This window comes from Bos taurus, chromosome 21, assembly GCF_002263795.3.
Source record: "Bos taurus isolate L1 Dominette 01449 registration number 42190680 breed Hereford chromosome 21, ARS-UCD2.0, whole genome shotgun sequence".
Lineage (NCBI taxonomy): Eukaryota > Metazoa > Chordata > Mammalia > Artiodactyla > Bovidae > Bos > Bos taurus.
In genome coordinates, this window is record NC_037348.1 from 45,853,416 (window position 1) to 45,879,611 (window position 26,196).

At 34.9% G+C, this 26,196-nt stretch overlaps 1 protein-coding gene across 6 annotated transcripts in view; it reads right to left on the reverse strand.

Annotated features, from left to right (window-relative positions):
* RALGAPA1 (Ral GTPase activating protein catalytic subunit alpha 1) overlaps window positions 1–26,196 on the reverse strand; it is a 211,099-nt gene that overhangs the window by 77,738 nt on the left and 107,165 nt on the right. For all 6 annotated transcript variants that reach the window (XM_005222080.5, XM_059879341.1, XM_059879343.1 and 3 more), the window contains 12 exons: window positions 25,950–26,166; window positions 24,500–24,676; window positions 22,356–22,508; window positions 19,059–19,252; window positions 18,716–18,814; window positions 17,557–17,712; window positions 16,103–16,231; window positions 14,640–14,765; window positions 11,344–11,402; window positions 8,954–9,062; window positions 8,074–8,184; window positions 2,078–2,146 (listed from right to left, as the gene is read on the reverse strand). In XM_005222080.5, coding sequence (XP_005222137.1) covers window positions 2,078–2,146; window positions 8,074–8,184; window positions 8,954–9,062; window positions 11,344–11,402; window positions 14,640–14,765; window positions 16,103–16,231; window positions 17,557–17,712; window positions 18,716–18,814; window positions 19,059–19,252; window positions 22,356–22,508; window positions 24,500–24,676; window positions 25,950–26,166 — 1,599 coding nt within the window. The remainder of the gene's footprint in view (window positions 1–2,077; window positions 2,147–8,073; window positions 8,185–8,953; window positions 9,063–11,343; window positions 11,403–14,639; window positions 14,766–16,102; window positions 16,232–17,556; window positions 17,713–18,715; window positions 18,815–19,058; window positions 19,253–22,355; window positions 22,509–24,499; window positions 24,677–25,949; window positions 26,167–26,196) is intronic.

Genomic DNA, 26,196 nt, shown 5'->3' on the forward strand with positions numbered 1-26,196 from the left:
GTGCCCTTAAAACAAGTTTCCTGCCTTGAAAGTTAATTACTTCCTCCTCTACCTTGTATTATACATTTTTCTACTTTTTACAGTAAGCACTTACTATACTGGATTGCTTCACTTGCCTCTCTAATCTTCAAAATCCATGAGAGCAGGGACCATCTTATTTATGTCTGTTTAACTAGCTCCAAGCAGAATACCACAGACATATTTTGTGATCAATAAATGTTTAGTGAATAAAGTAGGCAGGGAACAAAAACCTGGTAGTGGAGCTTTTTCTTATGAACAGCTAGGCCTTTGGAAGACAAAATGATAAAGAAGGAGGTGGCTCATTAGTGACCCAGATATAGTTCACAAATTGGATTTGGAATTCTTGACCATAGTTTAAGACACTAAAATGAAGGACTCCTGCCCAAAAATGGAGTAACAGGGTCTTTTAAAGATGAGGAAGAATGTATTTATCAATCATTAGATAATACGATCAAATGAGTTTTAAACTACATACAAAGAGGAAGAATAAAAAATTCTCAGGTAAACTCATGAAGTTAGCGATAAGGAAGACAACAGGAGAGACCAAAAAATGTTAAAAAGCATCACTGACTCAATGGACATGAATTTGACCAAACTCTGGGAGACAGTGAAAGAGTAGCCTGGCGTGCTGCAGTCGAAAAGAGTCAGACATGATTTAGCAACTAAACAACCACAACCCCACACAAGAAAATAACTGAGAATAGGTCCAGAAACATAATTATAACTGCAGAGTTCTATAAACAATGGGCAGAATACATGAGATTTCAACACAATATGATTAAGAAATTGTAACATTGAGATTTGGAGAAGAGAATTCAAGATTGGGATGTGAAAATTGGAAGGAATAATTTTCGGAGAAAATTAACAGGATCTAGAGCAGCACTGTCTGATAGAACTTTGTGCAATGATGGAAATGGTATATATTTGCCCATGTGGCTACTGAGCACTTGAAATGTGGCTGGTACAAACAAAGAATTAAAATTTTCATGTAAATGTTCAATTTAATTTTATGTAAAGTCACACATGGTAAGTAGCTACCATTTGGTCAGTACATATCTAGAGTCTCTATAACAAGCTATGTGCAAAAAATTAACAGACATATGAAGCAACAGCAAAGTGGAACCTATAGTCTTCAGGAAAAAAGTTCAATGGAAACAGACCCATCAATAATCCAGATACTGAATTTAGCAACTAGAACTTTAATTATAATACATATGTTAAAAATCTATGAAAGAAAATAGAGATAACTGATGAAATCATGCAGAATTTCAGGAAAGACATGAAAACTATAAACAGATATCAAATAGAAACTTTAGACTGATAAGTACAGTATCTGAAATAATTAAAGGAACCTCATAATAAATTTTTGGCTTCCCTGGTGGCTCAGACGGTAAAGCATCTGTCTACAATGCGGGAGATCAGGGTTCAATCCCTGGGTTGGGAAGATCCCCTGGAGAAGGAAATGGCAATCCACTCCAGGACTATTACCTGGAAAATCCCATGGACAGAGGAGCCTGGTAGGCTACAGTTCATGGGGTCACAAAGAGTCGGACACGACTGAGCAACTTCACTTCACTTCATAATAAATTTACTGAGGTAAATACAATCTTGTAGAACTTTTTGATGGCCAAAGGGTATGTCTTCTCCAAAGCGTCATACCTTTATACATTATATGAACTCTCCCTAATGGAAATTTCTTTACTTCCTATTAGTAATACTTATATAAAAATGCACGGCTTCCTTAAGAATGAATTCCTCACAATTAATAACTTTCAAGCATAAATAAGATCATAACAACTAAAAAAAATAAAATGGACAGAACCCTCCCAAGTTCCTTACAACCTTAAAATTTAAAGACTTTATCAAATGACCATGATTAATTTGAAATATGAACTAAAAATATAATTTAGTTATACTTAAATAATGGAAAGCTATATCTTTATTATAATTAATGTAAGATTGTGTCCCACATAAATATATATACCTTCACAGTTTAAAAATATAAATATTTTACTAGATAATCACATTGTTAAATATAAAAACAAATTTAAGTTACCCTCTTGTCCATTTCATAAGATGATGCTTCTGTACTTGGCAAAAGATGGGTAATAGTGGCTATTAGAATCTGTAAGAAATTAAAAAGAAGCTCAAAATATGTCAAACTAATGATGTATCTTAAAACAAACACTAATGCTAATAAAGTACTGGAAAATACATTGTTCAAAGTTTAAGCCAAAATATATTGTTATTTCAAAGTAATTTTTAATAGGTCAGTTTTTCAAGTATACTAACTATCAAACATTTACAATCTTAATGTACAGAACCAAAGTTATACATGCTCTCTTAACTATAAATGGTTTTTGTAGATTCAATTCTTGAATCAATATGTATAAATATACAAGTAATATCAGAAGATACAGATAAGCAAAATGACATATAAAAACCATTGGTATTTATTATTGAAGACATCTGCTTTGCTCAACAAGTTAAGAAGCAATGTATTTTAACATAATAAGCTCCATATAGGACAAGCCTGAAGCTAACAACATATTTGAAGGTAAAAAGTTAATGTCCTTTCCTCTAAAGTTGGGAACAAGACAAGGATGCTCTTAGCTGTCATTTCTATTCCACACAGTATGGGAAGTCCTACCACACCAATTAGGCAAGAGAAAGAAATAAAAAGCATCCAAATCTGAAAGGAAGAAATAAAATTATTCCTATTTGTAGATGACATGATCCTATACCCAGGAAATCCTAAACATTCCACAAAAACAACCCTAGTAGATTAGAACTCATAAGTGAATTCAGTAGAGTTGCAGGATGTAAAAATCAACACATAAAATCCAGTTGCATTTCTATACACCAACAATAAACTATCACAAAGAGAAATTAATTTAGAATAGCATCTAAGTCAATAAAATACTTAGGAATAAATTTAACCAAAGAGGTGAAAGACCTATATACTGAAAATTAGAAGACACTAGTGAATGAAACTGAAGAAGACAAATAAATGGAAAGATATTCCATGCTACAGATTGGAAGAATTAACAGTTTAGTTGTTCACACTACTCAGATTCAGTGTAATACCTATCAAAATTCCAGTGGCATTTTTCTCAGAATTAGAGAGAACTATCCTAAAATATCATAAAATTTGAATGGAATTCTACCCACCCCCTCCAAAACCAAAGAGCCAAAGCAATCTTGAGAAAAAAGAACAAAGCTGGAGGCATCACACTCCCTGATTTCAAGTTTTATTATAAAGCTAGAGCAATCAAAATATGGAACACGGACATGGAACAACTGATGGGTTCAAAATTGGGAAAGGAGTACAGCAAGGCTGTATACTGTCATCCTGCTTATTTAAATTATATGCAGAGTACATCATATGAGATGTAGGGCTGATGAGTCACAAGCTGGAATCAAGATTGACAGGAGAAATATCAACAACCTCAGATATGCATATGATACTACTCTAACGGCAAAAAGTGAAGAGGAACTAACAAGCATCTTGCTGAAGGTGAAAGAGGAGAGTGAAAAAGCTTGCTTGAAGCTCAACACTCAAAAACCTAAGATCACGGCATCTGGTCCCATCACTTCATAGCAAACAGAAGGGGAGAAAGTAGAAGCAGTGAAAGAGTTTTTTCTTGGGCTCCAAAATCACTGTGGACAGTGACTGCAGCCATGGAATTAAAAGATGCTTGCTTCTTGGAAGGAAAGCTATGACAAACCCAGGCAGCATATTATAAAGCACAGACATCATTTTACCGACAAAAGTCCATACAAAGTTATGGTTTTCCCAGTAGTCATGTACAGATATAAGAGTTGGACCATAAAGAAGACTGAGCCCCGAAGAATTGATGCTTTTGAATTGTGGTGCTGGCAAAGATCCTTGAGAGTCCCTTGGACTGCAAGGAGATTAAACCAGTCAGTCCCAAAGGAAATCAACCCTGAATACTCACTGGAAGGACTGATGCTGAAGCTCCAATACTTTGGCCACCTGATGGGAAGAGTCAACTCACTGGAAAAGACCCTGATGCTGGGAAAGATTGCAGGCAGGAGGAAAAGGGACAACAAAAGATGAGATGGTTGGATGGTATCACCTGACTCAAAGGACATGAGTCTGAGTAAACTCTAGGAGATAGTAAAGGACAGGGAAGCCTGGCATGCTGCAGTCCATGAGGTCGCAAAGAGTCCGACACGACTTAACAACAACAATCAAAATATGGGACTGACATAAAAACAGGCACATAGACAAGTGCATTAGAATGAAGTCTAGACATAAACCCACACATACAGTCTATTTTTGACAAGGGTGCCGAGAACACACACACATGTGGTGTTGAAAGAAACTGGGTATCCATGTGCCAAAGCATGAAACTGGACCCCTAATTTATACCACTCACAAAAACTAACTTGAAATGGATCAAAGTCTCAATACAAAGGCTTGAAACCTTAAAACTTCTAGAAGAAAACATAGGAAAAAGGCTCCGTGACATGGGTTTTGGTAATAATTTTTTGGAAATCATACCTAAAGCACAAGCAACAACAACAAAATAAACAAGTGGGACTATATAAACCAAAAGCTTCTGCACAGAGAAAGAAACCATCAATAAAGTGAAAAGACAACTTACAGAATGGAAAAAAATATTTGCAAACCATATATCTTAAGAGGTTAATATCTAAAATATACAAGGAACTTCTATACCCAACAGCCAAACAAATTATCTGAATTCATAAAAGGGCAAAGATTCTGAGTAGACGTTCTGCCAAAGACACATAAATGGCCAACAAGAACATGGTAAAGTACTCAACATCAGTAATCATCAGCAAAATGCAAATCAAAATTACAATGAAGTATCACCTCATATTTGTTAGGATGGCTATTTTTAAAAAGACAAGAGAGAACCAATGTTGGCAAGAATGTGAAGAAAAGGGAATCCTTATGTACTCTTAGTGGGAATGGAAACTGGTACAGTCATGGAAAACAGTATGGAGGTTCCTCATAAAATTAAAAATGTAACTACCATATATACTACTTCTGGGTATACATATGAAGGAAATAAAATCAGTATCTCAAAGGGATATATGCACACTCATGTTCACTGCAGTATTATTCAAAATAGCCAAGATATGGAACAGCCCACATGTCTTTTGACAGATAAATGGATATAGAAATTGTGGTGTACATACATACACTATTGAATATTATTAAATAATAGGAAAAAAGAAAATCCTGCCAGTTGTGAGAACATGAAAAAACCTAGAGGGTATTATGCTAAATGAAATAAGCCAGAGAAAGATAATATTGTATGGTATCACTTACATGTGGAATCTAAAAAAAGCTGATTTTATAGAAACAGAATAGTATGGTGGTTGCCAGGGGCTGAGGTCTAGTGAACTGGGGAGATGGAAGTCAAAGGGTGTAAATTTTCAGTTATAAGAATAATAAATTCTAAGGATTTAATGCATAGTACAGTAAATACAGTTAAGCATACAATAGTATCTTAAAGTTGCTAAGAGTAGACCTGAAGCATTCTCACCATAAAAAAAATTAACAATGTGTAATAATATGGTAATTACCTTGATCTTGGTAACCCTTCTACAATATCATTGCTTTATACATTTTAAATATAATATATTTATCAATTATTCCCCAATGAAGTGAAGGAAAAATAATTTACTCTTGTCTTCCTGGATATTGTGGTATATATACTTGCAAATATATGACTTAAAAAAAATTTTTATAATGTGGCTTTTTAAATTAACATATATTGTACACTGAATATAGTATGAACAAAATTGAATAAAGTATGAAACAGAAGACCTTATTAAAGAAAGCAAAATATTAATATAGTTCTATCATTTACCCTGAAAATTTCTTGATCTTATTCAATTTTTTAATGTGTATGTTAAAAATGTATTGAGGTAAACTTATTGTATTTTTATTGCATGCTATTCACTATTATATTTTTATAAATGAGTGCTTCAAGTAAAAAAATTCCTGTAAAGGTAATTTACACCGTAAAAGGTTTTACTCGCTAACAGAATGAATCTAATATATCAGATTAATACTTAATACTGGTAATAGAACTGGGATTCTATTCCTAACTATGCAAGTAGGTAGCCATTAGGGAATTCCTCTACTATTTTAGCATTTCATTTCTTCATTCAATTAGAGGTGAAGTATAACTATTTATCTATAGCCATTGGCCACCATAATTTATAGTGAGGCAATCTGCAAAAACTCTACACACCTAAGAATTACTTAGATAAGTATTAAAATACATAAACCGAGAAAGAAAATACAGGAAAGCATTGGGAGACTTTCAAATGAGAAAAAAAAAAAAATCTGCTTAAAGAATACCTTAACTTTCAACCGAATAACCAACCTTAAAGAGTAAAATTTTTAAGTTTTAAAATTTCAAATGCTTTAATACCTATATATATATGAACATTCACATCCAGCTATCAAGTCTTGCATGATTACGACAGTAGCTGCAGCCAATACACTTTTTAAAATTTATGTCCCATCACTTTTATGCCAAAATGTATCAGTGTTTTATATGTATTTTCTCATTTAGTTTCCAGAGCAACTCTTTGAGGTAGGTATTTTTATCCCAAATGCAAACATAAAGAAAGTCAGAGTTTAGAGGACTGAGTAATTTGTTCATAGTTACAAACTTAGTAAATGGCAGAGTCGTGGGTTAATTAAACCAGGTCTAAACTTCAAACCCAATCTCTGAACCATAATACTGTATTAAACTCAACAGATATTTATTTAAGAGATTCTATATGAAAGTCATCCTATGCATAAAAAATAATCAAGAAAAACTGTCACTGTCTTAAAGAAGCTTAGATTTTTTTACACAAATATATGTAGTGCTACAATAGGGCCTTGGTGGCATGGTTGACTGGCAAAAGCTTGGACTTGAAATTTAACAGACTTGGGTTTGAACTCTGTTTCTACCCTGGTTTAGCTTATGACTTTATATAGTTACTATATCCTCAGCTCTCTCATCTTATATAAAGGGAGAAGAGGAGGAAGAGATAACAATCTTCTTCAAATGACCTTTTATGAATTAAATGAGGTAACATATGAAAAAGTGACTAGTATAATGACTGATACATGGTAAGTGCTTAATAAGTATTACTGTCTTTCCTAAAAATGTTATAAGAACATAAAGATAAGAAAGATAAATTCTGGTTGGAAAGAATAAGTAATGATTCTTGTTTTTTGAGGAGATGGTGTTTAAACCAATCACTGAAAGATGAGGTGGGCAGAGAAAGTAGAGCATTTTAGGTAAGAAGATGAGTAAAGGGTATGTTTAGGGAATAATAGCTGACTCAGGTGCCTAGACTACAGGGTATTTTATCAAAGGAATCTCTTCATGATTCTGAAAACATGGTATGGGTTCTCATCTGGAGGCTTCCAAGTAAATCGCAACTAAAGATTTACTTGGGTCTTATTTTACAGGTAAAAGAAAACCACTTGAAGACTTTAGTTTCATTGTTTTTTTCTCCTTCAGGATAGTGACATAAGTTATGTCAATATGAATGATGACTTGGAGAGATGACCTCAGAAGCCAGGAGACCAGTTTAAAAGGCTATTATAGTATCTAGTGTTACAGGAAGCACATAACACACAGAATTAAAAAAAAAAAAAAAAGAAAGAAAGAAAACACTTTATATATGACTGGCAGAAAAGGAAAGGGAAAGAATGAACCAAAATAATGTTCTGATTTTGGTAACTGAAGGGATGGTATTTTTTCTAACCTAAGACGGGGAATGATACTGAATATCCATTATAAAGAGAATAGCAATAGTAAATTTTCACATAGCATTTAAAACCAACCACATAATCTCTTAATATATTAATATAACATAATATAGAAGAGGACTACCATGAATTATGGTATTTCAAATATGTACCCTGAGTGGCCACTATTTAGCTATGCAAAATTTAAAGAAAACTATTAAATAATTTTATATTTCAAGGTATCCAAATACAAGAATCCTTAACAAGTCATAATAAACAAATGAGAAATTACTTACTTGAATAATTTTCAAGGGAGAATCAGGCTGGTAAATCTGAAGTCTAGGTACATAATGAACCAGCATATGAAGCATGTTACAAGCTACATGGGCTACTGTTTTATTAGTAAACTGTAGTAATAAGAAAAAAAAGAAATATGATAAAAAAAATCTCTTCTTAATATTATCTATGCACTAGTTGTTGAAAAATTTTTAACTGTATATGCATGTTTATTTTTGTCATTCTATATTTATGTTTATTAAAATATTAGATAAATATAACCTACAAAATTAAAAATCATAACACATTCTAATATATAATTAACTTTATTTTTTCTTTGTAATGTTTGTCCTCATTAAAGTTTTTATTTCATTTCTAGAATGGCCTCTAAACTGCTCATCTTGTTATCCCATTTTTCCCCACGCCAATCTACTGTATACAATACTCCCAAATTGTCTTCTGAACTGTTCTGATGCTGACACTCTCTGTGCTTAAAAATCTTAGATGACTCCCCACTTATAAAGTCAAACTTCTACGCTTATCTCTCTATGACCAAATCTCACCCGCTCTTTAAGGCATGACTAGACGTGTCCTCTTTCTAAAGTCTTCTCTGATACCTAAGTCAAAGTAAACAGTAAACAGCCCTACATATGTTGTTAAATGACTGGTTTCCTTTATAGCAGTCATCCATAAGTATCTTAGGGACAAAGCCAAATACATAAAAAGTTGAGATAAAATAGGGCATCACTAAGATACCCTAAATTCAAGAGGAGAACTACTAAGGAAAACGTCAGAATCAAGGAAATACTGTAATGCACAAGATATAATTAACATCTGGGGAAAAATAATCATGCATTCTATACTATCTTAATATAGTCTTCTAAATATTTACTTACTTACCTTTAAGGAAACACAAATTACATTCAGAGCTTCCTTAATTTGAGGATGATGAGACTCATGGACTAATTCTTCACAAATCCAAATACCTAAACTGCAAAGTGCTACACATCTGCAAAAAGGCAACCAGAAATGATACAAATAAAAGTGGATGTGCCTGTAAATGAAATGAAACCACCACCACAACCAAAATATTCCCAACCAACCAACCTAGAGTGAAGATGCACAACTGAGGTGAATTAATCAATTTGTTACTGTTAATCAATTCATTACTGTTCATTAATCAATTTGTTACCTAGGAAGATAAAGTGGGAGAAAAGCATATTCCCCAAACTTTAAGCCTTATTTTTTAAGTTTAATTTAATTTTTATTTTATATTGGAGTATAGTTGATTTACAATGCTGTGTTAGCTTCAGGTGTACAGCCAAGTGATTCAGATATACATATATCCATCCTTTTTCAGGCTCTTTTCCCATATAGATTATTACAGACTATTGAGTAGTTTCCTGTTCTAAGCCTTATTTTCAACTACAATTTACTACAAAGATCACAGGTGGGGATAAAGACACAGGATCTTTCTAACAAACCCATATTGACAAATTGATACCATCAATTTCCCAAACAAACATGCAACCTGCTTTCAAAAAGGAAACTGTAATTTTATTGACTGATAGCAGTAATAAGATATTTTTCCTTTCGTATCTTTTAAATTTAACATAACTAGCTATGAATTCTCTTTAAAACAAATTGAGAACACAAAACTTATACACTTTATAAAGGAATTCCAAAAGAAACAGAGCTTGGAGAATTTTCGTTTTGTTTTCTAATGTGAAACTCCAGTTCCCTACTTCAACTGAGTTTCAGCTTGAAGAAAGTTATCTGATGATCAGAATCAGTAAAAATTCTATTAGTGTGTTCAAGTATAAGCTTCTAATGAAACATGTAATATTTCAAGATACAAAAATAAGTCAACTCCTTCTAGTTTTTCTGATATATCTTCCATGTCCCAATACTGATATTCTTAAATTCAGTATAGTGCTAAATTTTAGAACAATTCAATGCAGAAATATTTTTCTTCCTGAACGTAATGGATCAAAGTCCTCCTTTCAGTGCTAATGCTACTAATTTACTATCAAAACTGCAGAAAGTCTTTATGTGCAGTCTACTGCTTTCATTCTTTCTCAGTTTGTCTACCCATAAACTTTACACATTCACAGATCTAAATAACCAAGTGTCAGGCTTAGCAGTGGAAGGAGCTGTAATCCTAAAATAAAAATAAACTCTGAAATGAAACAAAGTTCTCCATGGATGCAGCTAACTAAAGGCACAAACTGGAATACAAATATTTAAGTTTTGTTTTTTGGTTGTATATGTATGTAAGGCCATACATTCCTGAAAAGTATAGGAAAAGGGTGTGTGTGTGTGTCTGTGGGCGTAAGGCCCTACATTTCTGAAAAGTATACGCAAAACAAGTTTAGCAAATGTTTAATGTTCAACTTCTGGGATTCTCCTATACTGTCAACACAAGCTGTTATGTTAATGATTCCTAAATCTGTTTTGGATAATTATGTTTTAGGCTTAAATATTCTTTCACTGGAAAGGCAATGACATTAAAGAAAGGGGGGGGGGGGCGGGCAGAAAATCTAGAATTGGAAGCTTAAGGTTCAAATCCAGTTCTGCCACTTATTACTTATATATCTAATAAGGCTCTGAAGACAAACTGCCAGGGTTTCAATTATGGCTCTACATTTTCTGTATGATAGGGCAGATTACTAAAATTCTCTGGGCTCCCAACTATAAAAAGGAGGATAAAAATTTCTGCAAAGATTAAGTGAGGTAATAAAGTATTTATAACAGTGGTTGGCACTTGGAAAAAAGTTTAATGAATGTTAGCTTTCTATGCTGCCAGTTTCTTGCTAGTAAAATTGGAAGAATAATGATACTAATAATTTCTTAGAATTGTGATGAGGATTGAATAGAACAGTATTATAGGAATATCCCTGTAAACTTAGAAGGTTGTCATCATTAGCACAGAAAATGCTCGGGAAAGAATACTGAAAATCGTAAAATTTAGAGTTAAAGCTAAATGAAATGAAAATGTGGAATAATGGAAAAGACAATATCATTTTCTAGAGTAGATGAATTTTAATAAGATTAAAAGAAATCATTTTAGATACAAAAGATGAAAATACTGAAGAAGGTAACTACGATTTTATTTTTACTGAAGGAAGTTAGTAATGAAAAATTTAATCATCCAAATAATTTAAATTTGTGATTCAGAATAGGTTTTGTGCATTTGAAACAATCTGGACTGCTAAATAATTCAATTAACTTTTAAAATAAAACTGCACACACAGAAGAGTTATGCCAAGTCTTAAGAAAGTCTGACTTACCGTGCAGGACCAGAGGGCTCATCTCTTGCAGAGCTTAACACAGTTTTGATTATAAGTTCCTAAAATGACGGAGAAACAGTAGCCATGACTAAGATTTCATTTATTTATTCAGCAAATATTTATTAAATAGCCACTATGGGCCTAGGTACTAGGGATACAACAGAGAAATAAAACAGACATTTTTGTTCTCATGTACATAATTTTAATATATTCCAATGTTAGTCATAATATTAGCTAAATAAATAAAACAGTATGGTCTGAATGTTTGTGCTCTCCTTGCAAATTCATACATTGAAATCCCAACCCCTGTATTAGGAGGTACTTAGACCATGAGGGTGGAACCTTTATAGATGGGATTAATAGAGAGACTCCCACAGAGTTCCCTAAGAACTTCTTACTCTGTGAGGAAATAGCAAGAAGGCATAAGCTAAGAACCAGGAAGAGGGCCTTCACCACAATGTGACTATGCTAGAGCCTTGATTTGGGGCTCAGCCCTCAGAACTGTAAGAGATAAATTTTGGTCACTTATAAGCTACCCATTCTGTAGTATTTTGTTATAGCAGACAAATATTTTTGGAAATTTATCACCAAATGTATATGTTCAAAAACTTTTTCCTGATTTTGCTATTGTTCAGTCACTAAGTCGTGTCCAACTCTTTGTGACCCCATAAACTGTAGCACGCCAGGCTTCCCTGTCCTTCACTATCTCCCAGAGTTTGCTCAAATTCATGTCCATTAAGTTGGTGATGCTATCTAATCATCTCATCCTCAACCATCTCATCTTCTTCTCCTTTTGCCTTCAATCTTTCCCAGCCTCAGGGTCTTTACCAAAGAGTCAACTTTTTGCATCATAGGGCCAAAGTACTAGAGCTTCAACGTCAGCATTAGTCCTTCCAATGAATATTGAGGGTTGATTTCCTCTAGGATTGACTAGTTTAATTTCCTTGCAGTCCAAAGGACTCTCAAGAGTCTTAATAGCACCACAATTCCAAAGCATCAATTCTTCAGCGCTCAGCTTTCTTTATAGTTCAACTCTCACAACTGTACACAACTACTGGAAAAACCATAACTTTGACTATATGGCCTTTGTTGGCAAAGTGACATCTTTGCTTTTTAATACACTGTCTAGGTTTGTCACAGCTTTCCTTCCAAGGAGCGTTTTTTAATTTTATGGCTGCAGTCACTATCCAAAGTGATTCTGGAGCCTAGGAAAACAAAATCTGTTACTGCTTCCACTTTTTCCCTTCTATTTGCTATAAAGTGATGGGACCAGAGGACATGACCTTGGTTTTTTGAATGTTGTGTTTTAGGCCAGCTTTTTTTCCCCCTGATTAGAAAAGCAATAATATGTTCACTATAAAGGTAATTAAAGCAGACGTAATAGGTAAAAGGTATGAACATCTTTTTAAACTTTTCAAAACTTTGAGAATTATCATTTAAAAGCAAGCTTCTTCTTTAAAAATTATAAACCATGATAATGTGTGAATTTGGGGAGAAGGGCCAGTTAATAGTTAATGTGTTTTTTAAAAATCATTCAATTAGAGGTTTTCAATGGCTAAGTCAAATATCTTTCTTGGTAAATGTCACATTGCACTTCAAAATATTTTCAATTATCTTTTGATATTGATTTCTAACATAATTCTGCAGTGATAAGAGAATAGATTCTGTATGATTTGAACACCATTAGGCCATGAAATTTTTTTATCTTGTTTTATGTCCCTGAATATGTGCCAGTGTCTCCTGGCTTATAGTCTATAGAAACTGGAATAGAATTTGTATTTCATTCACTAAAGATTTATCGCATATACAGAACTGTAAGGTCCTTAAGAGGAGTGAACTTCTACTTACCTTTGTGAATGTAGCATCTAGCCCAATGGCTAGGAATTAATAAGTAGGTGGAAGTTACCTATTGTTTAAACCCTAGAGCTTTCTATGTAAGCTCTTTCCTCTCTGTCCACGGAATTCTCCAGGCAAGAATACTGGAGTGGGTAGCCATTCCCTTCTCCAGGGGATCTTCCTGACCCAGGAATCAAACCAGGTCTCCTGCATTGCAGGTGGATTCTTTACCATCTGAGCCACCAGGGAAGCCCCTCTATGTAATAGTGTTATTATTATTATTTTTTAAATCACTTCAAGCATTACTTCCTATACAATGGCCAACAAAGTAAAAGGCCACTCAGTTCATGCAAATCACATATAGTAGGCTAAGCTAAGCTCAAACAAACTCAAAACTGCCTAAGAACACTGAAGCTCTTAACTTATTTTTGATTTTCAGAATCTTCTGAAAGTAGAAACCAAAGCCATTACATCCCTAAAGAGTAAAGGTCAATTTGTATAATTTCAATCAAGTATCATTGCAAATTCACATCAGCCCCTACGATTTTATGTTTCCGTGAAGTTCACTTGTCTAAAAAATGCCTGAGTATATTCTCCATGCCAAGCATCATGGTAAGCTTGAGGATGTAGCAGTAACTAAGACCTTGGTGTTTATTTGTCTATAAATCAGACACTGAAAAATAACAAGTGTGATAAAGAAAAATAAAGGTGGTATGGAAAGTATATGCAATACTCCAGACGAAAATTTGTCTTAAAATTTTTTTCAGAGAAAGCACATGTGTTTTGAAAAAGTCATCAGCATGACTCTCAAGGAGACAGAATGCTACTGTCTTGTCCCTTCTTTATTCTCTTTTTCCTTCTAATTCTAGGGCCAACTCAGCTCACAGAGACCATTTGGCAATTACTATAACAAGCACAACTTCTTAGGACTGTTAAACCCACAGGAATTTAGAGAGGTTTATTATCTGGGGAAACAATTGCATGGTCACTTCAATTTTGTATCATGTCTGGTTTAAGCCTATTAATACTTCAGGCACGTGGGATCCCCACCCCAATTCCACAGTTTCCTAGAGCAGAAAAGAATATTCCTTTACACTGTTTGATTCATCACCTTGGCAAACTAGAAGGAGAGAGTCAAATGTGCAGGCCGAGTACCATCAATCTTAGAAGCCTTATATTAGCAGCATTATATCTGACTCAGGATTTCAATAAATGTTCAGTGAGTGAATGAATGAATCCTAAGATAATGACACGTAAGTGGGTTCAATAGTGAGAAAATGTTTCCAGAGTAGTTACAAATAAAAAAGGCTATGCTCCTAATGAACATTCTAGCCTTTGTGTCTGAGGGGTACAGCTGGCTAATGCTCTTTAACAATTGTGTGGCTTTCTAGAGGAAAATAAAGAATACAAATTTTCCTGAATATACTGCTATGATTATAAATTAGTCTCTGACTTCTTACCTTAACATCTGTAAATTGAGACACAGCAATATCAGGGATGTTGGGATGGAGAGCAGGCAGTTCACAATACAAGTTGGGAAAGCAAACCAAAGATCCCAGAAGAACTTGTGCTTCCACTCTTGGTGCCTATGTATCAGATTTTAAAAATCTTTAACTTATCAGAAAAATTACTTTATTACCTAATCAGATTATACGGGGAAGTCAGAAAGAATTCAAAAAGGAAAGGGGAACACAAAAAGTGTAGGTTTCACCTATACTTTCCACATAAACTACTGTTATTCTCAATAAATGCAATGAACAAACAGAGCTTTCCTTAAGAGCAGCTAAAAAGCAGAAATGTGGCTGCAGCTAATGAGTATGTAGACAGGAATACAGTTTTAGCTAACAGCATAAAATTACCCTAATTTCAAGGAAAAATATCCTTTCATTTTAAAGGCAACTTACGCATTGTAATAGATTGTTCTAATGAGTAGAAGACTCAATGTCTCTGTATTACATCTGTAACAACCTAAGGATGAATAAAGTAACTAGGAATGAAAATGTTCACTGTATCTTCAAGAAACAGGCACTAGTCTAGATGAGTTTTATGATTTGTACATGATAAAAACACTACCTACACTACTTAATAAAAACAAAATTAAAAATTATGCTTGGACTGAAGATAAAGGTAACTTTTCATTTTTTCTCTTTAGCTATATTAAGCTATTTCTTAAGTATCAGCACTGAATGTTTATTTTTCTTCTTCTGCCTACTTGCATGCCCACGAACCATCAACATCCACCTACTGATACAATGCTTTACTTAACTTACTAAAATACCTACACATTGATGGCATGTTTAAGCACACCTAACAAAAATGCTAAAACAAATCTATTAGAAATTTAAAACATCTTCTATATACATAAAACAAGAATCTATCTCCAAAAGGGTTTCCTTATGTTAATAAATGCTGTAACAGAAGTGATGGAGTATTCTAATTTTCAACAAAATAACTCATTTCATATTTAAAACATAATCTAGATTTACGGATACAAGGCCAGAGGCATAATGGAACATGGTAGGCTCACAACCACTATCTCAGTTAAAAATCAATTTTACTACAAAAGTGGAAAAAAAAAACTAGATTAGCTATGGGTTTTCTTTAAAGCTGGACAATAAAATTGGGAATACTTGTTCAGGTATGTGGGGCATAATGGAAGGTACAACTAGAATGCAACTGTAAGTAAGAAAGGCAACACCTAATTAAATTACTCTGTAATCTGTCTAGGGATGGGGGAATTAACAAAAGGAAGATGATATGTGTGGGATCTAAAATGAGACTCAATTCTAATTAAATTATATATTTTCCTGAATATTAACTTGTCATATTTTATCAACAATGGCTCTTCCTTTGTTGCTTTGTTAGCTGCATCTTGGTTAACTGCTGTTTGTTATATTATGAAGGATAGGAAATAAAAACTTACATTGAGAAAAGCTGAAGAAGCCACTCTACCAGCTGCTACAATAAAATCCATAATAAGCATTGTGGCACCAGGCAAACCAAGTGAGAAAAATTGAGGTGAGCAGTGCTTGATGATTGTATTGACAATATCCTTAGGAATAAAGAGAGAAGGAGAAAAAAAAAAAATTACAAATGTAATTCTGAGTATCAGCTAATCAATATCCTTAAATACAGATAAGATATGAAATAATAAAACAAGTAATAACTATAAGTGCTTGCCTAATAGGAAAGACTAATTTTAATTCTTCCAAATAATCCATGCTTAGTACATATTTCATCAAAGGAAAGTAAACTTAAAACACTTTTTTTTTTTTAACTGACATCAACCCTGGAGAGTCAGTTAGAAGGCTCTTCACTTCACAGGGTTAAAAATCTAAGGCCCATGTGTTGTAAAACTTAACTGCAGAGTAGTTTCTCCTACCTCCTACTTGCTTCCATGAGACCACTTTGATGTCTGAAGCTGCATGACCTGCTATGTGGCAACTTGGAAAATTCTTTTTTAGAAAAACTGAAGCCCTTTGATGATAGACATCTAGCCTCAAAAATCTAGACTTAGGTATTCTTGAGGGAATATTCTTAACATGGTTATTCATTCATTTTGCCTTTGGAATTTACCATGAGATGAAGTGCACCAGGTTGTATTACTCAATCCAATTTACCTTAAATGAAGCTCTTTATCCATAATTAAGAGTGTAGGGTAAAACACTAATTATTTCAAAGTAACACAAGAAGTTTTTTCACTTTTCAGAAAGATATATCATCTTTTATATTAATTTAATGCTCCTTAAATGAACTGCAAGTGATGTACTGAGTCTTAGAATAGGAAAAAAAACTTCTGATCACTGCATGACTAGCTGAGCAAATCCTAAGTCTTAAGTGCTAGCTATGTGTGTGCTTCATCACTCAATCATGTCCAACTCTTTGTGATCCCATGGACTGTAGCCCGCCAGGCTCCTTTGTCCATGAGGTTTCTCAGGCAAGAATGATGGACTGGGTTGCCACTTCCTTGTCTATGGGATCTTCTGACCCAGGGATCAAATTCGCCATCTCCTGTGTCTCCTGCATTGCAGGTGGATTCCTTACCCGTTGAGCTATAGGGGAAGCCCTAAGCATGCGTGTGTGTGCACTTAGTCATATACTAGGACATTAAAGGAAGATGCTCTCAATGTAAGCAAAGGATGGTTCTTCAAAAACAAACTAGTTGGTATAACACTAGAAGAAACATGCACTTAATAATCAAGTTAATCTCTCAATTACAATAGCTTGTTTTGAAACCATTTTTCAGGATAAATGATGTTATAAATAGGAGAAATCCATAAATAAATCACTCACATAAAGGAATGCTTTTTTTTAAGTCTTGAAAGTCAAGAGTTAAACAGATTCAAGAATCAAAAATAAAGTCATAAAGCAATTTACCTGATCAATATGAAGTAATCCACAATGCATTATATTGTAGAAATGTGTTAGAAAATCTCTATTTGGAGAAACATCTTGTCTTCTTTTCATTGTATTACAAATAAGTTTATAGGCATGTAATTTACCTTGTTTATATTTATCAGTTAACATGGTTGCCTACAATTAAAAGATGTTGTTTTCAATACTCAAAACCAAATACTATTTGTTAAATACTGAAGCAACTGAATACAATAAGCAATATATTCGTTTTCATTTATTCCTGTGTTGGCCCATTTTCTTTATTGAACCAAATATCAGAATTACTAGAATTATCTTTATTACTAAAATTATACAATGTAGGTGTGAATAACTATACACCGTTTCACTTAGGGAAATGCACCAAACATATCAAATAATACCTAAAAGAATCAGTTCCTTAAAAGTACATAGCATACTCTAACAGAAAATTGAGGTTTACATTTCATTTAAATATAATAACATAATTTTCTATATTTTTATTTCAGTAATAAAAGTGATGCATGCTAAATAATAATTTTGCTAGGTCCACTCCTCTCTGCTGCTGCTGAGTCACTTCAGTCATGTCCGACTCTGTGTGACCCCATAGATGGCAGCCCACCAGGATGCCCTGTCCCTGGGACTTTCCAGGCAAGAACACTGGAGTGGGTTGCCATTTCCTTCTCCAATGCATGAAAGTGAAAAGTGAAAGTGAAATCGCTCAGTCGTGTCCGACCCTCAGCGACCCCATGGACTGCAGCCTTCCAGACTCCTCCATCCATGGGATTTTCCAGGCAAGAGTACTGGAGTGGGGGGCCATTGCCTTCTCCGCCACTCCTCTCTATATAACCCCTAATGGCTAGTTAAAAACTAAGTGCTTTACAGGGAACTATATTCAATATCCTATGATAAACTGTAATGGAAAACTACATGAAAAACAATGTGTCACACACATAACTGAATCACTTTACTATACGGTAGAAATTAACACAACATTGTAAATCAACTATACTTCAATGAAACAAATTTTTAAAATGCAAAACACAAAACAAAATTAAGTGTTCTAGAAGACTACACAACAGTCTTCTCTCTCTCAAATGTTTAAGACTACATACTTATTTACTAAATGCAATTTTTAAGTTAATATTTTATATATTAAACTTACCTTAAAAAGCCAAGGTGTAAGAATTCTCAGTGGAGGAATTAAAACCGGTGGAGAAGGGGAGGTCAGGTTATCAGTTGAAATGCCAAGATTATCTCTAATCTGTAATTTTCAAATAAAACACAACAAATCTATGATATGAAAAGTGTTCTCTTTTCTGGTTTACCTTATCTTAAACCTGAGATCTAGTTCCTACCACCAACTACATATTCAATCATGGTTAAGGCATCAGTCTGTAGTAGGGGACTGGGGAGGCAGTGTTATCTTAGGCTTTTTCTATACTTCTTAATACTTTATATTTCTTTCCTTCTCCCTTTTTAGCTTTTGCTTATTTTTTTTTTTTTACCTTAGCTAGATTCTGCCAAAGTTCACATAGGTAATCAAAAACTTGAGCATGTATTTCAGGATCCATAATAGCGTTGACATCTCCCAAAATACCCAGCATCCTTCGCCACATTACAGTAGCAACATCAGCATGCCATCCTGTAAGAGTGCCCCCTGCCATCACACTACAGCATTCAGATGGAAATTCACTGATTTCTATAGAAAAAAATAATATACAAGTGTCAGTAATTATTCCAGAGAATTGATCAAAAAAATACATAGGAGTCAAATTAATAATCTTAAATATCTACAAAAGTGAATAAGAGAAATGTCAATATGTCTTAGTGTTATTTTTTTCCTGGTAAGGTCAAAACCTCACTAGTTTGTAATTCCTTATTATGACAATATGGGCTTCCCTCAAAGCTCAGCTGGTAAAGAGTCCGCCTGCAATGTGGGAGACCTGGGTTCGATCCCTGGGTTGGGAAGATCTCCTGGAGAAGGGAAAGGATACCCACTCCAGTATTCTAGCCTGGAGAAATCCATGGACTGTATAGTCCATGGAACTGCAAAGAGTCAGACACAACTGAGCGACTTTCACTTTCACTTATTACGACAATAATTACTTCTTCAATAGAGCTTCTATCTAAATTTACCTAAGGAGAAAATGACACAGATACAAGATAGAGAAATTTATGTTTTGAAATAAGGATCTTATTTATAAGTACGTACTCTCTCTTTCATCTAATAGCTATTTCAAGTTACCTCATCAAATGTAACAGCAAATCTCAGGCTGAAGGCAAATCCTGTAGGAAACAAGTCTTCCTAAGCTTGTTTCTTTGTAATTAAAACTTCTAAAGAATAACACTTCTGTATTTCACAATTAAGTCAGGTCTAGCATCAAAAGTCAGAGAAGGCAATGGCACCCCACTCCAGTACTCTTGCCTGGAGAATCCCAGGGACGGAGGAGCCTGGTTGGCTGCTGTCGATGGGGTCGCCCAGAGTTGGACATGACTGAAGTGACTTAGCAGCAGCAGCAGCAAAAGGGATTATCACAATGGCATGAAAAAAACCCATAATCTAAAATCTTCATAATTAAATTTCTTTTATTAATATTGGCATGATTATATATAAGACCTACAGGTAACCTAGGGTCCTAGTCTAATTTCTGTCACTAATTATGTGTTATACTGTGTAAGTTATTCAATAATCTCACTAAGACTACAGCTCATCTGTAAAATAGATGGTTTAGGTAGGTATCATTATAGATCTCCTCCAGCTTAAAAAAAGTCATTATCCTATGCAATGTATATAATGGAAAATGTAAAATCATTAGAAAGTCAGTGAAGGTTTTTCCTGCTTGATAATATCTCAATGTACTGATAATCTACAAAATCATATGTAGTAGACATATATCCTTTCTGCTTAATGTTTAACTTTTTCCTCTTTGCATGTAGTGTGCAGTAACTGAGTATATTATTAAAAAGTTACTAAACAATCTTCCATAATAATAAAAACAGGCTTCTAGTGTAAATTCACTAAAATGAAATTTCTTAAAAAAACTAGTTAATCATCACTGTTAACATCTTCTCTGTTCTACAGAACCTTCATAATATAGTGATAAATCAACCGATTTATAACTATGAAGGATATAATTGGAACAACTGAGGATAACTGACTATAGACTAAAATTGTAGTAATACATCAATGTTAAATATCCTGAATGTGGCCCTTATTTTTCAGGAAGTGTATACTTATTCTTAGGACATAGTTGAAGTGTTTAGATGTAAAGAGTCTAATACTTGCTCTTACATGGCTCAGAAAAAAAAGCACAGGTACGGTGGAGGTGGTGGTGGGTGGGTGGGTGTGTGTGTGTGTGTGGGTGTGTGTGTACAGAAAAAGATACAGAAAATATTAACAACTGGTAAATTTATCTGAAAGATTTATGGGCATTCATTTTATTACTCTTGCAACTTTTCTATCAGTTTGAAATTTTTTCCAAATGTTGTGGGAAAAATAAAAACCAAAAAGCCAAAAAACTGCAGGCCAAGAGGAGGAAAGAAAAGGTCAGAAATAATCTATTGATACAAACCAGAAAATGAGGGCTATGTAATTACAGGGTAATTGGGAATTAAGAGTATGAGTACCTTAAAAAAAGCAGGAGGGTGGGGGAGTGGGGAAAGGAAGAAGCAGGGAGGTGGGGAGTGAGGAGAAGAGGAAGCAGGGAGGTGAGGATGGGGAGAGGAGGAAGCAGGGAGGTGGTGATGGGGAGAGGAGGAAGCAGGGAGGTGGAGATAAGAAGAGGAAGCAGGGAGGAGGGGAATGGGGAGAGGAGGAAGCAGGGAGGTGGGGATGGGGAGAGGGGGAAGCAGGGAGGTGGGGATGGGGGAAGGAGGAAGCAGGGAGGTGGGGATGGGGAGAGGAGGAAGCAGGGAGGTGAGGACGGGGACAGGAGAAAGCAGGGAGGTGGAGATAAGAAGAAGAGGAAGCAGGGAGGAGGGGAATGGGGAGAGGAGGAAGCAGGGAGAGGATGGGGAGAGGAGGAAGCAGGGAGGTGGGGATGGGGAGAGGAGGAAGCAGGGAAGAGGGGATGGGGAGAGGAGGAAGCAGGGAGGTGGGGATGGGGAGAGGCGGAAGCAGGGAGGTGGGGATGAGGAGAGGAAGAAGCAGAGAGGAGGGGAATGGGGAGAGGAGGAAGCAGGGAGGAGAGGATGGGGAGAGGAGGAAGCAGGGAGGTGGGGATGGGGAGAGGAGGAAGCAGGGAGGTGGGGATGGGGAGAGGAGGAAGCAGGGAGTGGGGGACTGGGGAGAGGGAGAAGTCATGTGGTTTTAAACTTCTTCCTTTGGCCAAAGAGTAAATTTGCTGCACCACCAATTAAAACTAGTATTTTATATTATTCATTATAAATATTTTATCAACTGTGTCCTTGGAAAAAGTTTTTAGCATATTCCCAAAATGATTTTTTATCCTGATGCTTGTTACTTCATATAGGGCACAGCAAAAATAACTTTTTATTAACTTTCAGTTTCTAAGGCATCCCAGTCACTTTTAAACATTTGCTTAAGCATAAAAATACTTCATTTGGACTGCCTACTTTATAATAAAATATCAAATAACAAAAATCAGCATGTAAATATCTTTAAGGGCAGGGAAAAAAATGTTACAGCAATAAATTTCCCAAAGACAGAACAATTCAAGACTTATAATACTTATATAACATATAAAAAATACATAATCAAATTTAAGATGCATTATTCAAGATCTCCTGACACTAATGCTCCCAAAAGAATAAATGGCAAAGATCTAATTTTTAAATATTGCCTAGGTCATCTGGTGTCTGAAGAACAGAGTGGTGGAGCTTTTCATCGAGCTGTAGATCCTTCTGTTCCATGTGATCTATATTTAGTGTGGAAGGAGAAGGTGTCTGTGACCTGGATCCCAGAGCTGAATGGACTGGAGAGGCACTTTCTGAACCTGTAAATATAATTTCATAAAATTACCATAAAGAGTATATTTAATACCCTCAACCTAAGAGGTAATGCTTAAAAGCCCAATAAAACACAAACTGAAAATATCAAAAGATAAAATAGATTACAAACTGGGTGAAGAATTCAATAAAATCATGATACTGTACAAGATTCATATCTAGCAGTCTCATTCCATGTCTACCTTGGGACTAGTGTGGAATGAGAACTGGATTAGCAGTTACTACTAACAGGGACCATCAGTGAAAGCAAGAATGTCTACTCCCATTCCCGGTCCAGCTACAGAAACTCTGGTACCCACCACTACTTTATTTCATTTACTTCAGGCTTGACACGATTCAGAAGAGAAACTTCCTTATTGCTATATGCCACTACCACTGCTAGCTTCAACATTTTTCATTTAAAAGCATATTTTTGAGAGCCAGCTATGGTTTTGCAAATGTAAGCATTTAATTTTTTTTTAATTGCTGAGTACAATTTCAATGAATACTGAATGAATGCATTACAATTTGATAATTTATTCACTGCTGCTGCTGCTAAGTCGCTTCAGTCGTGTCCGACTCTGTGCAACCCCATAGACGGCAGCCCACCAGGCTCCCCTATCCCTGGGATTCTCCAGACAAGAACACTGGAGTGGGTTGCCATTTCCTTCTCCAATACATGAAAGTGAAAAAATAAAGTGAAGTCACTCAGTCGTGTCCGACTCCTAGCGACCCCATGGACTGCAGCCCACCAGGCCCCTCCGTCCATGGGATTTTCCAGGCAAGAGTACTGGAATGGGTAATTTATTCACTAGTTAATGGATATCTGGACTATTTTCAATTTAGCTTCTATGAATAATGCTGTTATGAATGTTCACATACAAACAACTGAAATAAATACCTAGGGATGCTCATATAGTAAATGTATTGTTTAATTTTAAAAGATATTACCATGCTTTTGCAGTGGCCATATCACTTTGTGCTCCAATTAGTAATGTATTTGCAGGTGCTTCACACTCTGTTTAACATTGGTACTGTCAGGGTTTTTTTTTTTCACTTGAGCTGATTTATTATGTGTATAGTGGTATCTCATGGATTTTATTTATATTCCCTGATTACTAGTAATGTTGAGTATCTTCTCATCTAAATTTATGTTTCAGGACAACTAAAGTAAAAGGTATTATTGTAAAATAAGAACTTTTTCTAGTATTTCTCTTTCAGTAGTAATTTAAATTCTCCAACAATCAAATTGTGGATCCAACCTAACTGGCTCCTGTCTTCCATTCAGCCCTCACTCTGCAGTGGGCAGATATTTCACCTATCATCCATCAAAAGGGCATCAAACTACAGTGGGAACCAGAGTGAATTTGGATAAGACAGTGGAACTCTTGAATATGGGTCACAGGCTGCTCAGGCTTCCTCTGGTCATGGTACTACTCTTGGAATAAAGTGACACCTTTCATGACTCAATTTCTTGGACCCCACGTGTCATATGATTGTCAGGTTTAACCACACATAAAACGTTGCTGAAATTCATAATTGACTATATAAATACAGAGTATTAGTACAAACAGTTTCTTTTTGGCGGTGTGGTTTATCTTTTCAATAATATTTTACCAAAGAAATCTACAAAAATCTAGGCTTATTCTGAAAATCAATGAAAAAGATAAAGTGCAGTACCCCTTAACATTTTCTGGTTATTTATTTAAAAATTGCTGCAAGAAATGCTCTGGTGCAAACATCTATAAAATTTGCATATGATATTAAGAGTTCATAGAGTTCCCCAAAGCTTATCCATGTGGACTCCAGGTCAAGTGACTCTTAACATAATGTTTTTCTTTTTTATCCTCTCCATTGTTACATAAAGATGAGTGGAAAAAAAAATAACACTTAAATAGTAATAAGTAATAAATAAAATCTATCAAATAAAAGCCTGCAAAAGTTCTTTGGTGGCTTAAAAAAATGCATTTAAGGAATACATTCCCTTGAGTAACTTTACCAGTAACCGTTGCAACATCAGTACAGAAAGCTTGTTGATTAAGACTGCTTGTTTCCGAGTCGATGTGTAGTGTGGTTAGACTAGCCACCTCTTGCTCTTCAGCACTCTGATAATGGCCAGAACCTGAATCCATGTCAGCAGAGGATGCATTCCCAGTATCCGCTCCAAAACCAAAATCTACAGGAAGACGACATGCTAGTGAACAGACATTCTGATTACATAACAAAAATATTTACGAGACAGACAGAGCTACTTTATCAAAATAATTAAATATGAACATCCCCCCTAAATCTACTTCATATTTACATACCGTTCAGGCAAGTATAAACAATGTTAACACTTTGAAGTTTATAATTAGAAACAAATTTTTAAAGATCTTCAGAGCCTATTATTAACAAAAATAATGATAAAAGGACAGAAACACAATCATCACTATTCTTATGCATGTTTTCTTGTAGATGGAAATACAGCTAACTGCTTTTCAAGTTTTAGAATCTCTAGAACAGTGATATGTATCATAAAAATGGCACATATGTGGTAAAAGTAATTTTTCTCTTAAAACTCATTTCCAGTCCAAGATTAAAGTAGTATATAATCCATGAGGGCAAGAAATATAATTCTCCAATGAATCTCCCAGCTCTTCATAAACTTAGTTCCCAAGATTTTGACTCTCTTCTTTTAAATGTTGGTATCCTTCACTGACTGCCAAGTAGAATACAGAATTATAGCAGAAAAGCTATATGGTAGTAATACAGCACCAAGTAACATCACTGATGTCACTTTAACATGAAATGATTATTCAAGTAAAGTTCTGGGTAATGTAACATTGAATGTAACTGTACTGAACATACTGAAGCCTTGCCCCTAACTAGATGTTAAGTGTTAGTCACTCAGTCGTGTCTGACTTTTTGCGATCCCAGGGACTAGAGCCCACCTGGCTCTTCTGTCCATGGGATTCTCCAGGCAAAAATACTAGAGTGGGTGGCCATTCCCTTCTCCAGATCTCAACCCAGCAATTGAACCCGGGTCTCCTGCATTGCAGACAGATTTTTTTACTGTCTGAGACACCAGAGAAGCCCCATGACTAGACAGTGGTCCCCCCAAATGACCGCATGAAATAGTCCCTCTCATAAGCATGACTGTCCCTTATTCTAACACCAAGTCCATCCTAATTTTTCTGTCTTCTATGTTTCTGGTCTTAAGATACCATTTGTTTTATGAAAGAAAAGTTTTTTTTTTTTTTTTTAATGTCTTTAGTTGGCAAAACAAAGTAGTTTCAACTTGAAATGATTCCCCAAAAATCCTTAGTTTCACTGAAAATGAAATCAAAATATATGTATAGGAACCAACATTAGAGAGGAAGGTGATGGTATATAATCTATAAGTCAGTCTCGAACAGAAAACAAGTTAACAAAAAACCATATTGCTCAAGCAGTAAAAAGATACTTGCTGTCAAATTTTCGGCCATCATATTGGAAAGCGCTGAAAGAATCCGAATGACTATCTGAGCTGATAAGATCACTGCTCCCTGCACTGGCAGGAGAAGTCCATTCTGAGGGTACACCTGGGTCATCAATAGGACGCATCTGGTTTTGCTTATTTAGAATATCAGGAAGGTCTTTGGGAATTTCGAGGCTACCTGGACTACTTCCTCTTCGTGTCATAGTCTAAAAGAAAAATTTTACCGTTAAAAAAAT